Source organism: Pristis pectinata, chromosome 9 (assembly GCF_009764475.1).
Source record: "Pristis pectinata isolate sPriPec2 chromosome 9, sPriPec2.1.pri, whole genome shotgun sequence".
NCBI lineage: Eukaryota > Metazoa > Chordata > Chondrichthyes > Rhinopristiformes > Pristidae > Pristis > Pristis pectinata.
The window spans coordinates 96700976-96714513 of NC_067413.1; the positions used below are offsets into that span (position 1 = coordinate 96700976).

The following is a 13538-nucleotide window of genomic DNA, read 5'->3' on the forward strand; positions in this document are numbered from 1 at the left end:
TAAATGCACACAACTTGCCTGATTAACGATGCCAGATCTGCCTTGACATCCTTCCCCATCTACAGCCAAATCATCCTGTTTCTACAGGCTGTCCCCAGGTTAAGAACATCCGACTTATGAACACCCCTACATATGAACAAGCTCCCATATTATTAAATTCAAAAGTCTGACATGTGTACATATGTTTGTTCCTATGAATGGCAGGATTAGTTTCCTCTCCTAGTAATTGTTCTTACCAGTGTGTGCTTTTGATGCCATTCATTACAATACTGTGGAGGTATGGTTAGCATATTGAATGATTTTTGTGTATTTTCTGACTTGGGGACAAAATTGGATAAAAACAGAACCCATTTGTTGCCTGGGGACAGCCTTTATTAGAAATTGGTGGATAGTACAACCCTTTCTCTGCTATCAAATACCTTTTTGAGTTTCCTACCAAGTGCCTTCCATCCTATTGATTACAAATTTAGGTGATCTGTTCATTTGTTGCAGTACCCTACAATTCTTCTTTGCCGTGGATCATTAGCATTGTCTCAAAAGTACAGTACAGCCTGTAGTGGTTTTTTCCCCTTATTTTCATCTTAGCTCTGCTTGCAATACTTCTCAACAAGATCAAATCATGTTTTCTTAATGCTTTCTAGACTCTAAGCACTCGATTGACTCTCTGCCCAATGCTCATCAACATATTTGAGTGCAGACATTAGTCATTGGCTAGGTTGTGAGCAGCTTAAAAACAAGCCACTGATCTTTGGATAAAAGGTTTCTATTTGCTATTGATAAAAACAGAAAATGCTGGAAATACTCAGCAGGTCAGGCTGCATCTGTAGGAAGAGAAACGGCTAACATTTTGGGCCAAAGACCCTTTTGTCAGAACTGGGAACGTGACAAAAGAAGTTTGCTAAGCTGCAGGGGAGTTTGGATGTCTCTGATCAGGTAAAATTTGAAGTGACTGGGGGGTGAGCTGTAAACAAGGTCTGGCTGGGTTCCAGAGAGGCAAAAAAACAAACTGAGCCAGATCCACAGATGGATGACTGAATCAGACAGATCTAGTTACCTGAAGTTGCAGAGTTTAATAGTAAGTCTAGAAAGCTGCAGAATGCCCATACAGAAGCTGAGGTGCTGTTCCCTAAGCTTGAGATGAGCCTTCCTGTAACAGTACAGGAGACCATAGTTCAATAGATCAGGGTGGAAGTGGTATGGAGGATCAAAGTGGTCAGCAACAGAAAGCTCAGGGTTGCCCCTGCAGACTGAATGCAGGCTTCTCCAATGAAGAGAAGATCACTAGATTAGAAGTGCAAGTGAATTGCTGCTTCACCTGTAAAGACTGTTTAGGTCCTTGGATGGTGGGAAGGAGGTTGCAAGGCAAAGTGCTGTAAGAAGGGGGGGGGTGGCTGGTGGGAAGAAAAAAGTGGACCGGGCGGTTGTGAAGGGAATGATCCTTGTGAAATCCTGAAAGAGGAAGAGGGGAGAACATATCTGGTGGTGGAATTTCTTTGAAGGTTGTGGGAATTGCAGCGAATGATGTATTGAATGTGGGGGCTGGTGGAGTGGAAAGTGAGGACCAGAGGAACACTATCTTTGTTCTGTTCCAGAGGAGACAGGGTGAGAGCAGAGATGTGGGAAATGGGGATTAGGTGTGGTCAAGGAGACTGCAGATGCTGGAATCTGGAGGAACTCAGCAGGTCTGGCAGCATCAGTAGAGGCAAAGGGCTAGTTGATGTTTCAGGTCAAGACCCTGCATTCGGACTGGGAGTGTAGAGGGGAGATGACGTATAAAGATGTGAGAGTGAGGCAGGGGCTGGCAGGTGATAGGTGGACCCCAGTGAGGAGAGAGGTGACTGGTAGATGCAGCTGAGAGGGGTGGAGTTGGGAAAGCCCCCTTTTCCTTTCTCTCCTTGCCTGTCCCTACCAATCGCCCACCAAATGCGTTCAAAGGCGGTGAGAATCCACAGTTCAGGAAGAAAGACATTTCAGAAGCATCTGTACAGAAAGTCTCATCGTTGGAGCCAGTATGATAGAGGGGAGCTAGGAGAATGGAATAGAGACCTTGCAGGAGGCTGGATGGGATGAAGAAAAGTCGAGATAGCTGTGGGAATAAGTAGGCTTGCAATGGATGTTAGTAGAAAGCCGATCTTGTGCACCTTCCTTGCAGCTTAACAAGCTTTGTTTTTCTCCTTCCCAGTTTGACCTGAAATGTTAGCTCTGTTTCTCTTCCCATAGATGCAGCCTGATCTGAGTATATCTAGCTTTTTTGTTTTTATCTCAAACTTCCAGCATCTGCAGGTTTTTTTTTCATTTGCTTTTGGCAGATTAATTTTGTTTATTTTCAACCATTTTGCAGCTTATTCTAACAGGGTCCAAACACTTGTTGAATTAATCTTGGGAACTGTAAACCACTGTAAATATTGGGGAAACTGCTTGGTGAGAGGTAGGGGAGTAGGTGGAGGGATGTCATTACTAAGACAACTGCAAGATTGTCAAGACAGGGAACTAAATATACCAAGTTAAAAGATCTGCAGGAAAATTAGGGAACATTATTGAGGCAGTGACCAGAGTAATTAGGATGAAATCACTAAAATATTAGAGGGTTGTAACAAAAGGCTGTGGAAACTATATGCGTGGAATAAAAACTTGTTTAAGATTCTAGTAGTAGTCATGTATAATTCAACTGGTAGCAGCTGTAAAATGTAAATTCAGAAATTAAGTTTGGCAAAGGCAGTGGTTTCATTAGATGATTTAAGTTGATTATGAATATTAATCTCTGAAAGGGAGCGAATTATGTCCCAGAATTGACAAGCCAGTGGTTCATTTTTGACTTTGTTAACAGTCTAACAATGCATTTGTAATACCAGACCTTGTGTGATTCATTTGAAAGGGAGAAATGAGATTTTAGATTTTATGTATGGTTGACTTCTATAAGGTGAAACAAGAACCTGTCCACCATAAACTGGACAAATCTGATGAGTAAAACCACAGATCAGTTGGACATATCCAGATTGTGCCTCAAAGGGCAAGATCTCTGTTGGCTTAAAAAATCCATGGATGTCTAAAGAGCAATAAGAGCTCAAGGCCACTATAAATCCATTAAGCAGTGCAAAAAAAAACTGGCATGGGGATTACAACATGATAAATGTAAGGTCGTCCTCTTTGAACTGAATAAAGGTAGAAAGGTACTTGAAGTGGAACTCTGAAGTAGTGAAGATCCAATGAGTACATTGGTCATTAAAATGAAATACTGGTCTTTGTATCCAAACAAGTGGAACATAAGGAGTAGAAATTGTACTGCAGGTACGTAAAGCCATGATCTGTAGTGTGAGTAGTTCTAGGTACCTTGTGCTAGAAAGGATGTACTGGCCTTGGAGGATCTGTAATACAGTTTTCTAGAATGATATCTGGTCGCCCAAGAGTTGCCTTTTCTGGGATTTAGTTAAACGTTGATTTAATGGTGGGGAGGGGGGGAGGAGTGGTTCTTTGGTAGGTTATGCTGGTTTGGGATTCTAGGACTAGGGCAAACAGTAAACTAGAACTATGAATTTAGGAGTGAAGGTGAGAATTGCTTCCACATGGAAAAGATGAAAATTTGGAATTACCTTTTTAAATGGTAATTGTTGCTTTGTCATTTGTTAATTTTATATCAGTGTTTGACATGTTTTTGGTGAACTAAAATATTAAGGGGTAAGGCGTAAAAGACCTGGATTTGATCTCAAGTTAGCCATGATTTCATTGTAAGCAGAACAGGCTTGAGGATCCATATGCCTTCCCACTGTTCCACATAAATTGATTTTATAAATGGGGAAGATTGGGCTCCTTACTAACTTCTAACTCCACTTTAGTAAGCAGAATTTTCTCCTGAAATTTTGTGAAATGTTGAAATAATACTTTGTAAGCCTATCCGACAGTTGTTCCAAATAAAATGTACTCAGTGTAGTTTTAACACTTGTTTGTATAGTTTGAGCTGCAGGAAGCCAAGACTATCACAGAACAGTTTGTTTAGAAATTACTTTATCTTTCTTTTTTTAAAAAAAAGTTGAAATATCCTCCAGTCTATAGAAATGTGCATAATTTTATGAGATGAATTTAATTGATCACATACAAAGAGCCTATTCCAATGTTTAAATGTTGCTAATATGAGCAGGTGGACTTTTCCTGTTCCATATGCTGTAGTTTAAACTGGTTTCAATGCAAAACTGACTTCAGAAGCCACCCCATTTCTTCTGTCATGATTTCCATTGTTGCCCCATACATTCATGCTCAACCAAATCAAGAATAAAATTACATCGATCTCCATTATAAAATAGTCAACTGTAGTAGAAAATTCTATTTTTGAGTGATCCATTTTACTCTCAATGGTGGTTAATGCGACTGATAACTGATGGTTTAGAAATGCTTTACCCTGAATTGTTCGATTTTTTTAATTTGCCTGCATTCATGAGTTTGTGAACTCCCTGAATTTGAAAACCATGTTTTAAACATATTGGTGAAAATCAAACAAAAAAACTACAGATGCTGGAAATCTAAACCAAAAGCAAAATGCTAGAAATACTTAGCAGGTCAGGCCTAGTCCGTGGGAAGAGAAACAGTTAACATTTCAGGGTGAAGACCTGTTGTTGGAAGTTCATAAAGCTGCAGGGAACGTAAGGGTGGGGTGGGGGGTGTGTGTTTTATTGTGAAATTGGGGTGACCATAGAGATAATCTGTAAACAGGTCATCTGGTACAGGCTTTAACCTGAGACATTACCTGTTTTTCTTCCCATAGATGCGGCCTGACCTGCTGAGTATTTCCAGCATTATCTCTTTTTGTTTTAAACTTATCACTTGACTCTGTATGAGGATCTTCAGCAAACTTTTAAATCAGTTTTCTTGTGTGCTTTGTGTATTTTCCTTACAGGTTTCTTCTGTGAACTTCAGATTTTTTTTAAAACTGTGGATGCTTCTGTAATGCATCAAAGCACATGTTGGATTTTGAAATGGCAAAGACAGTTGAACTGTTGGCTTAAACTAAATTCTGAAATGCTTACTTGAAAACTGTTTTTGTTCCCGTTTCTCCCTAAACTTGCATTTGATTTCTAGCAAATTAGTGTATGAACCACAAAACTTGTATTGTATCACTGTTATAACATTTGTTTTAGTTCGTTGAAGATTATGAGCCTACGAAAGCAGACAGTTACCGGAAGAAAGTGGTGCTGGATGGTGAAGAAGTCCAGATAGACATCCTGGATACTGCAGGCCAAGAAGACTATGCTGCAATCAGGGATAATTATTTTCGCAGTGGGGAGGGCTTCCTCTGTGTCTTCTCCATCACTGAGCAAGAATCTTTTGCAGCTACTGCTGACTTCAGGTGCATTTTTAAAAAATCACTCAATATTTTCATAAATGCTATTTTGCTTGGTGTTTTTACTGTGTTTTATGAAGATGTTAATCTGACAAGGGAGTAACTTACAATATTCTTAAAGTTCAGGTGATCCTTAGACCTTTTTCCCCAACAAGTGCAATTTAATTTGAATTTCTGATTTTTAATCTATACAAGAATGAGAACACAGCAGTTTGATCCTTTGGAGATTAATATAGTCATTTATCCAACAAACCAGTGTTATATATTTTGTGATGGCACATTATTTTGTTTAATGATGATCTTAATACTTGAGGCATGTTGCTCTCGCCTTTTATATATTACCCAGCATTTAGGTTTTTGGACTAGAGTTCAATAAAGATCTTCAATTTTCTTCCCTTTGCCACCCAATCTCACACCACAACATCCTTAGAGGAAAGGAAGGAAAGTATGTAAACCAAAATGCAGTTCTTAGTATTGCTGGAGTAAGGACTGCTCTCATCTAAGTAATTGGTGCAAACGTATCTTTTTTCCATTTTGGAAATGTATCTCGTGTTCTAACCTTCATGGCCTGAAATTAATACATCTAGGGAAAAAAAGTGATTATTCTCAAAGATCCCATTTGCTAAAATCCTGCCCTACAGAGTAGTCAGTCAGATAGCATGGAAACAAGTCCTTTGGCCTAACTTGTCCATGTCAACAAAGATGTCTATCTGAGCTGGTTCCATCTGCCTGCATTTGGCCCATATCCCACCAAACCTTTTCTATCCATGTGCTGATGTAAATGTCTTTTAAATATTGTAATTGTACATGCCTCTACAGCTTTCTCTGGCAGCTTGTTCCATATACACACTATCCTTCCACCCCTCCCTCCCCACCTTAAATCTATGTCCTCCAGTTTTAGACTCCCCTACACTGGGGGAAAAGACTGACCATCTATCTTCCCTCCACCCTCATGATTTTATATACCTCTATAAAGTGACCCTTCAGCTTCCATGGAAAAAAGTCCCAGCATATCCAGCTCACTAGTCCTAGTGACATCCTTGTGACACTTTTCTGCACTGTTTCCAGCTTAGACATCTTTCCTATAGGTGGGTAACCAGAACTGTGCACAATACTCCAGATGTGGTCTCACCAACGACTTGTACCATTGCAACATGACATCCCAACTCCTATATTCAGTGCCTGACAGATGAAGGCATGCACGCCAAACACCACCTTCATCCTGTCTACCTGAATCACCATTTTCAGGGAACTGTATACCTATACTGTAAGGCCTCTCTGTTCTACAACTCTCCAGGGCCCTACCATTTACTGTGCAAGTCCTGCCCTGGCTTAACTTGCCAAAATGCAACCTCGATTTCACCTTGTGTATTCTGGATGTAAAATCAGTAATAGTTATCTAAAATGTTCTTTACAGTGGACATTTGCATGTAAGGTTTGATTGTGTCTTGACCTCGCACATTCTGTCACAAGTTACTTGGATGAGCCCACTAAATTGAGTGAAGAGTAGGAGAAAACATCCATTTGTGATTTGAAATGGTTTGTATTCATTGCCTTGTTCTAGAAGATATTCAGTTTCTCTCACGAACTTTAATTCTTTCTCCTGATGATGAATAGCCTTTTGAGCTTCATGGTAGTTCCAACTCCAGTAAATTGTAATACCAATGGTGCACTTTTTTTTTATTATTTGCTTTAGTTATTTGAAATTTGTTTCCAATGACACATTTTCCAAAGAAAAGCTATTCTTGACTAAAGTGGTCTACTTAAATGTGGCCACCAAAATATCCCCTCTATACGACACATGGCCAACTAAGTTTTCTCAAAGGACAAGGTTCTAACTCAAAAGTATTGAACTATGTATTAGAAGGAGTAGATGTATCACAGGGTGACTGAGCTGTTGCCAGTGTATTGTGACTACTTTGAACATTCTTCACTATCCCCTAGCTTGGGTCACACAAGTGGGTGCCTGGGATTCTGAAGCATGTGATGTTATTTACCTTTTGAAACATTGCTAATTTGCAATTCCTTTGTCTCTTTGAACCTCCAAGCTAAATTGAAATAGTTCACTGGCATCTCAAAGGTATTTTTGCAAACCGCACACAGATTATTAAGATTAGTACAATTTACAAGAATTTAGAATGAGAATAATCCTAGAAGAGTCGTGCTGCAGTCTCTCCAGGTCAGCATAAATCCACCTCAATTTCGGATGGATTCCATTCCTCTTTGGTAAGATGTTTTAAAGTATGTGAACGTGATAGGGGAGAGGATTTAGTCGATACTTGGTACAGCTTGTATCTACTACTGTCTAAATTATTTCAGATATTTAATTACTTTTAATGTTGTGCTTTGTGGCTCTTCCTAGTGTGCTATTGTGGGCCACAAGTTAAAACATAACTTTGACATATTGATATGGAAAAATTTCCATTGAATGCACAATTGCTAAACAAGCAGACATATGATAGGGCCGTTATTGCATTTTCACACGAATGATGTAGTCTGGTCCACTTTGCTACATAATAAATATGCTTCTGAGCATTAACATGAAGCAGATTTTGAAAGACTGAGTTTGGGATTTTCTTTCTCCAGGGAGCAGATTCTCAGGGTAAAGGAGGATGAGAATGTTCCCTTTCTGCTGGTTGGCAATAAATCAGATTTGGAAGACAAACGACAAGTGTCCGTGGATGAGGCAAAGAGCAGAGCTGAACAATGGAGTGTGAATTACGTAGAAACATCTGCAAAAACAAGAGCAAATGTTGATAAGGTGTGACCATCTCAATGAAATTTGTAGGCAAATTTTGTAGGAGCTGGAAATCTGAAATAAAAACAAATACTGGAGATGCACAGCAGGTCAGGCAGCATCTGCCATGGGAGAAGTGAAGCTGTTGTTTCAGGTTGATGACATTAAAATGTTAACTTCATTTCTCTTTCCATAAATGTTCTCTGATGTCAAGCATTTCCAGTATTTTTTCTATTTCAATGAAAATTGAGGTTGTTACTGATTGTGGTTTGTTCCTTTTGTATATGTAATTACAAATATTTTCAATTACTTTCTTAACTGAAATTTTCTGTATAGATTTAGTATTTTCTGACTGGCATTCATATGCAAGTAAAAGATGGTATCACTGGCGTGTGATGAAAGTAAGATCTAAAGTGTGATGCCATCTTATGCCCAAAACAAAAGGGTGAAGGATGGGAAAAATAGTAGGGTACAACAAAAAACATTGTTCTATGTTGACCAATTAAAGTCCCTTGCTTTGGATTTGAAGACCCATTATTGTAGTTCTGTACTTTTTTTTGGCTGAAGAAAAATCCTAATGTTGAATGGTACTTAATAGGATGTGTTTTTTTTTTGTTATTGGGACACGGTAGTTGCTGCTGGGAGAAGTCCAGATCAGAAATACTGCTGGGGAAACTTACAAAATAGTAAGATTAAAGGAGCTCGGTTACACTACATTTATGGAATGTTTAATGCTTTAATTATTTAATATCTTTGGCACACTGATTTTGCCACCTGATTGAATATGGGTACTATCTGTCTTGCTGTTCTTTTCTGGATCTATTTCTTCTTTCTCCCCATCCCTCCACAAGAAAGCTCTGTAAATTTGTATACCTAATTATTTCCTTTCTTTGACTCGAGGTCAAAACTGATTTGCAGTTGATTTGGCTTCTGCCCTCTTCCTTTCCGGTCCTGATGAAGGGTTTTGGCCCTAAATGTCAACCGTTCATTTCCCGCAATAGATGCTGCCTGACCTGCTGAATTCCTCCGGCATTGTGTTTGCTCCAGGTTCCCAATAGCTGCAGTCTCTTATGTTTCCTTTTTGTTTCTATTGTACTATTCATTACTAAGTTTGGAGAAGGTTTGCACACTGGCAAAGCATCAGTGGTGCTGGCACACAGCTCCAGCAGCCTGGATTCAGTATAAGATAGGGTGCTGTCAGTGTATGATTTACATGTTTTCCCTCTCCCTATGTGGGTTTCCTCGAAATGAGCTGGATTCCTTTCACAAACCAAAGAGATGCTGGTTAGTAGATTGCTAGGTTACTATAAATTTCCCCTGGTCTCAGAGACTATTGTTGGGGAGTTGATATGAAGGAGATTAGGTTGCAGAGACGTAATTGGAAGAATGACGAGATTTCTGAGAGCCAGCAAAGTCTCAAATGGCTGCCTCTTAACTGCACACAATTCTTGCACCTTGAATTTAGAAAGATGTCCCAAGATGTTTCATAAGTCACGTTTTCTTCCCTAACCTTCATTCAGTTCCTCTCCCAATTCCCCTTTAGAACTCAGCATGCGTAACCTAAGGGATTTTGTATGTGATTATTCTGACAGTGCTCACTTTGATATCCAAATATTTGCGTTGTCTTTTAGCAAGGAAAAAGTAGCATAAAAAAAGTTTGTTAAAAATCTTATGGATTATTGAATTGAAATGATTTCTTCTAGAGTAGCATATGAAACTGTCACAAATACTTCCCAATGTTTTATAATGTTTTCATCCTTCTGAGAGTCAGGCCCTTAATGTTTTAGTCTGCTGTGTTAACTCCTCTGTGCTATGTCCTCTAATTCTAAATTATTTCTTTCCTTGAAGGTTTTCTTTGACTTGATGAGGGAAATAAGAGCAAGAAAAATGGAAGATAGTAAGGAGAAGAATGGAAAGAAGAAAAGGAAAAGCATAGCTAAAAGAATCCGGGAAAGATGCTGCATTTTATAAACTTGGTAGACTTAAACTATTTTAGAAGTCCAAGCATACTAAGTATCTCATTTCATTTGCTGTTCCTTCAGAGTGATTGAAGGTACACTAATGTCTTACATATTCAGATTTCAGAAAGCATAAATTGGAGCCCACTTTACAACAAACGATTAAGAGGTTTAATGTCAATCCAAAGTGCTTTTGTGCTGTGTCACTTGGTATCTGGGCTTGGGGTTATATCCTTTTATTACAAGTACTGTTGGAAGATTTTCTTGGGAAGGTTAATCAGTTCAGTCATTTAAATTACAAAATGAAGAGGTAACTTATTTTTCTTGCAAGGCAATGCATTTTGTTAAATCGTCCAAACTGTTTTTTTTGCAGATCCTGTGTAATATTTCTTTTATTTCCTTAGTACAACTAATTTAGGTGCTGATATCTGGGAGAGGAATATTTGGTATTAAGTGAAACTTGCTCTTACCAAATTTTTTTTAAAAAATACTGCCTCCCTGCAAATTCAGTTATTAAAGCAGGTTTTTCACCTTTGAATTTTTTTAAATCAAATACACTTGCTGTTTACATTTATATCAAGAGTGATCTTAAATTGTTGTGAGCTGAGACAAAACTTGGTGCATAGTAGTTTGGAAGCTTCACTAGGGATTAAGCAGGGGAAACTGTGAAACAGTAAAGTGATTCTCAAAGAAGATTTAGTTGGGTTATTGGCAGCTTACCTTTGGACATTTTGCGTTGTTTTGACCTTTATGAATGTGCTGGTAACCATTAAGGCTATTAATCTGGAGCTGTGTGTTTCTGATGATGCAGGTTAGACACCAAAATTATGCTACTTTTAGAGTGCACATGTTTTTTTAAAATCTTTTTGTCACTTGTCACATTGAAGTTAATAGGAAACATTTGCACATACATGTTTTACCTTTGTTTTCTTTCACAGTATTCTACACCAATTTCTTGTGAGATGTCAGTAGCTCATGGAAATTTTAAATCATTGGGCCTCAATAACAAAATAAATTACCCCTTTTTCAAGTCTTAATGACCTAATAAAAGTACAAGAGCACTTGCTATTGAATTCTACAACTTTGTTAGTGGGTCAGTTGAAGAAAAACAGGTATTCTCGTGTTTTTTAAGAAGTTTCACATGGCTAAGTATTGTGTTCCCGAAAGAGTCTACATTTTTTTGCTTTGAGCAAATTGGAGATCTGATTTCATTATTGTGCTTTGATGTCGAGATTGAAAATTGAGAACTGTTTTATAAATGCCTGAGCTTAAATTATGATCGGTTTTTAAACTGCAAATAATTTATTACATTTCCACCAGTGAATTGATTTGCTTTTCTTTGGGTTACCAATGGAGCTTGATCATACTAAATTTTAGTTTAGTGAGCAGCTTATTATATGGGCTCTCGAAGTTTTGTATTTGCTTTGATAACTCGTACAAGGTAGACTCTCAGCTATTTTAACTTAACCTGCCTATCCGGAAATCCACAGAACCAGACGAACAGCTGGTTTTTCAGTGCTACATGTGAAGACATTTAAGAGTATTATTTGATTGGGTGTGAAATCCTGTCTTTCATTATGTGCATTTCCTATTTGGCAGGTTGGGTTAAAGTGAATCTCCATATAAATTTGAGAAAACCTGGAGGTATGCTCTCGCACAGCATGGGAATGTTATGATGATTTTCAGTAAGCACGAGTTACTGGGTTTGCTCAAGTCTCAGGTCAACAAACTGGGACTCCTGTTTTGTGTTATCTAACTTGCTAGAATTGCATGTAAACGGATTTCACTATGTCATATCAAAGTAATCATAATGGAACTTTGAAGCAAAGTTTGTTTTTTCAAATGATTCACTAATGCACCATATATATAATCAAGCTGGGCTGTACTATAGCAAAGCAGTGTAAAACTTGTAAATAGAAACTTATCTGAATATGCCTTAAATTAAAATTTTTTACAGGTTACATCCATCAGGAATGTGGCAAATGAATTATGCAGGTAAAAACTGCTTTAGAAAAGCTTATCAACCCTGTAAAATAGTGCCATACTTTTGGGTCTGCTGGCCTAGAACACAATACCATCTTCAGAATTATGCATTTTAGTTCAAAGAGTAGTTACATGTTTCTTGTGAAAATATATTTTGTCCGTATTACAGTCCTTAGTCTTGCAGAGAAGTTGATGGAGAAAGTAGAATGATGTTTGGTTGGGAAGCTCATCCCACATCCATTCCAATTTGTTCACTTTCTATTGGCAGAGGTTAAGACAAAATTTAACAAAACTGCAGATGAATTATTTAAAGTTCAACTAGGAACGTGAGGACATTGTCACTAAATCTGGAGTGCTGAGAATCTAGAATGTATCATCAATTAAATATCATTTTGTGTTTTAGATGTACCGTTTGCCTTTGTCACATGTATATTCAACTTGTGTTTTTCAATCTTGGGTTTATTTGCACTGTATAGAATTGAGGGAGTTGTTGGAAAATATATAAACCTTGTTTAGACATTAGTTTGGACCCTTTTTTCTACTTTTTGTGTGCATTGCATAGCTGTGAAATTTGTATGGCAGTGTGAATTTTAAAGTGTAAGTGAATCTAACCACTAACATGAGGCTCACAGTAAATGTGAAGCTTGGGTATTATGGTGTTATGAAGCTGAAAAAACACAATTAAGTGTTAAAGGCTGATGCCCTTGCCCTAAGAAAATTTTAATTGTATGTTAAACCACCAGAAATAAAATGTTTTTACAGCATCTTGTATTTATTTTGCAGTAGTACTTCTTTGCTTCCTAATAACAAAATACCTTAATGATTAAACTTAACTTTGTATAGTCTTCTGTTTCAAAAAAACTGAATCTGCCAAGAAAGGTAACTTTAATCAGAATTCCATTCTCTTGCCTGAAATCAAGTTATAACCATGAGAGGATTGAAGGTGGTCTACCTTCAGGACATTGAATCAGAAGCAAGTACTGAAATGCGATGAACAGCATGAACCAGATGGCTTTGTAATAATTGGAGGAAATCTGTGTTCAGTTTCAGCTACCAGATGGAATGATTTGAGGAAAACAAGAGGATACCTTTGCATTCAGCTTTAGTGACAATTAAAAATACTTACTCCCAGAACCTACCAGAAGCTTTGGAGGCTTCTCAAGGTCAATGAAAAATAGAGCAAGTCCAAGTGACAGCAAAACCTCAGTAGAAAGAAATGTGCAGAAATCTATAAGGAAGTCATGGATGCATCCAAAGTACTGACAATTTTTATGAATAGCTTGTTTCACCTTTTTAAAAACTATTATAAGCACAACAGGGAAATAATTGGCTGTGTAAGAGGGAATATATCTGAAAATTAAAGTGGGGTGGGAATGGACTAAAATTAAGAAAATATAGAATGGTGAAAAGTCTTGAACTATAAATTGTACTAATAAAAGAATTCATTTCAAGGTTGAGAGCACAGTGGTACTCAGCAATGAATGGAATAAAATGAAGTTGTTAAAACAAAGTATAGCTGTAATTGTCC

At 37.8% G+C, this 13538-nt stretch overlaps 1 protein-coding gene across 3 annotated transcripts in view; it reads left to right on the forward strand.

Moving 5' to 3' along the window:
- Positions 1-12774, forward strand: part of LOC127574701 (ras-related protein Ral-A) — a 64284-nt gene extending 51510 nt beyond the window's left edge. For all 3 annotated transcript variants that reach the window (XM_052023988.1, XM_052023986.1, XM_052023987.1), the window contains 3 exons: positions 5130-5338; positions 7919-8093; positions 9918-12774. In XM_052023988.1, the coding sequence (XP_051879948.1) occupies positions 5130-5338; positions 7919-8093; positions 9918-10040 (507 nt within the window). In that variant the 3' untranslated portion in view covers positions 10041-12774. The remainder of the gene's footprint in view (positions 1-5129; positions 5339-7918; positions 8094-9917) is intronic.
- The last annotated feature ends 764 nt before the right edge of the window (positions 12775-13538 follow it).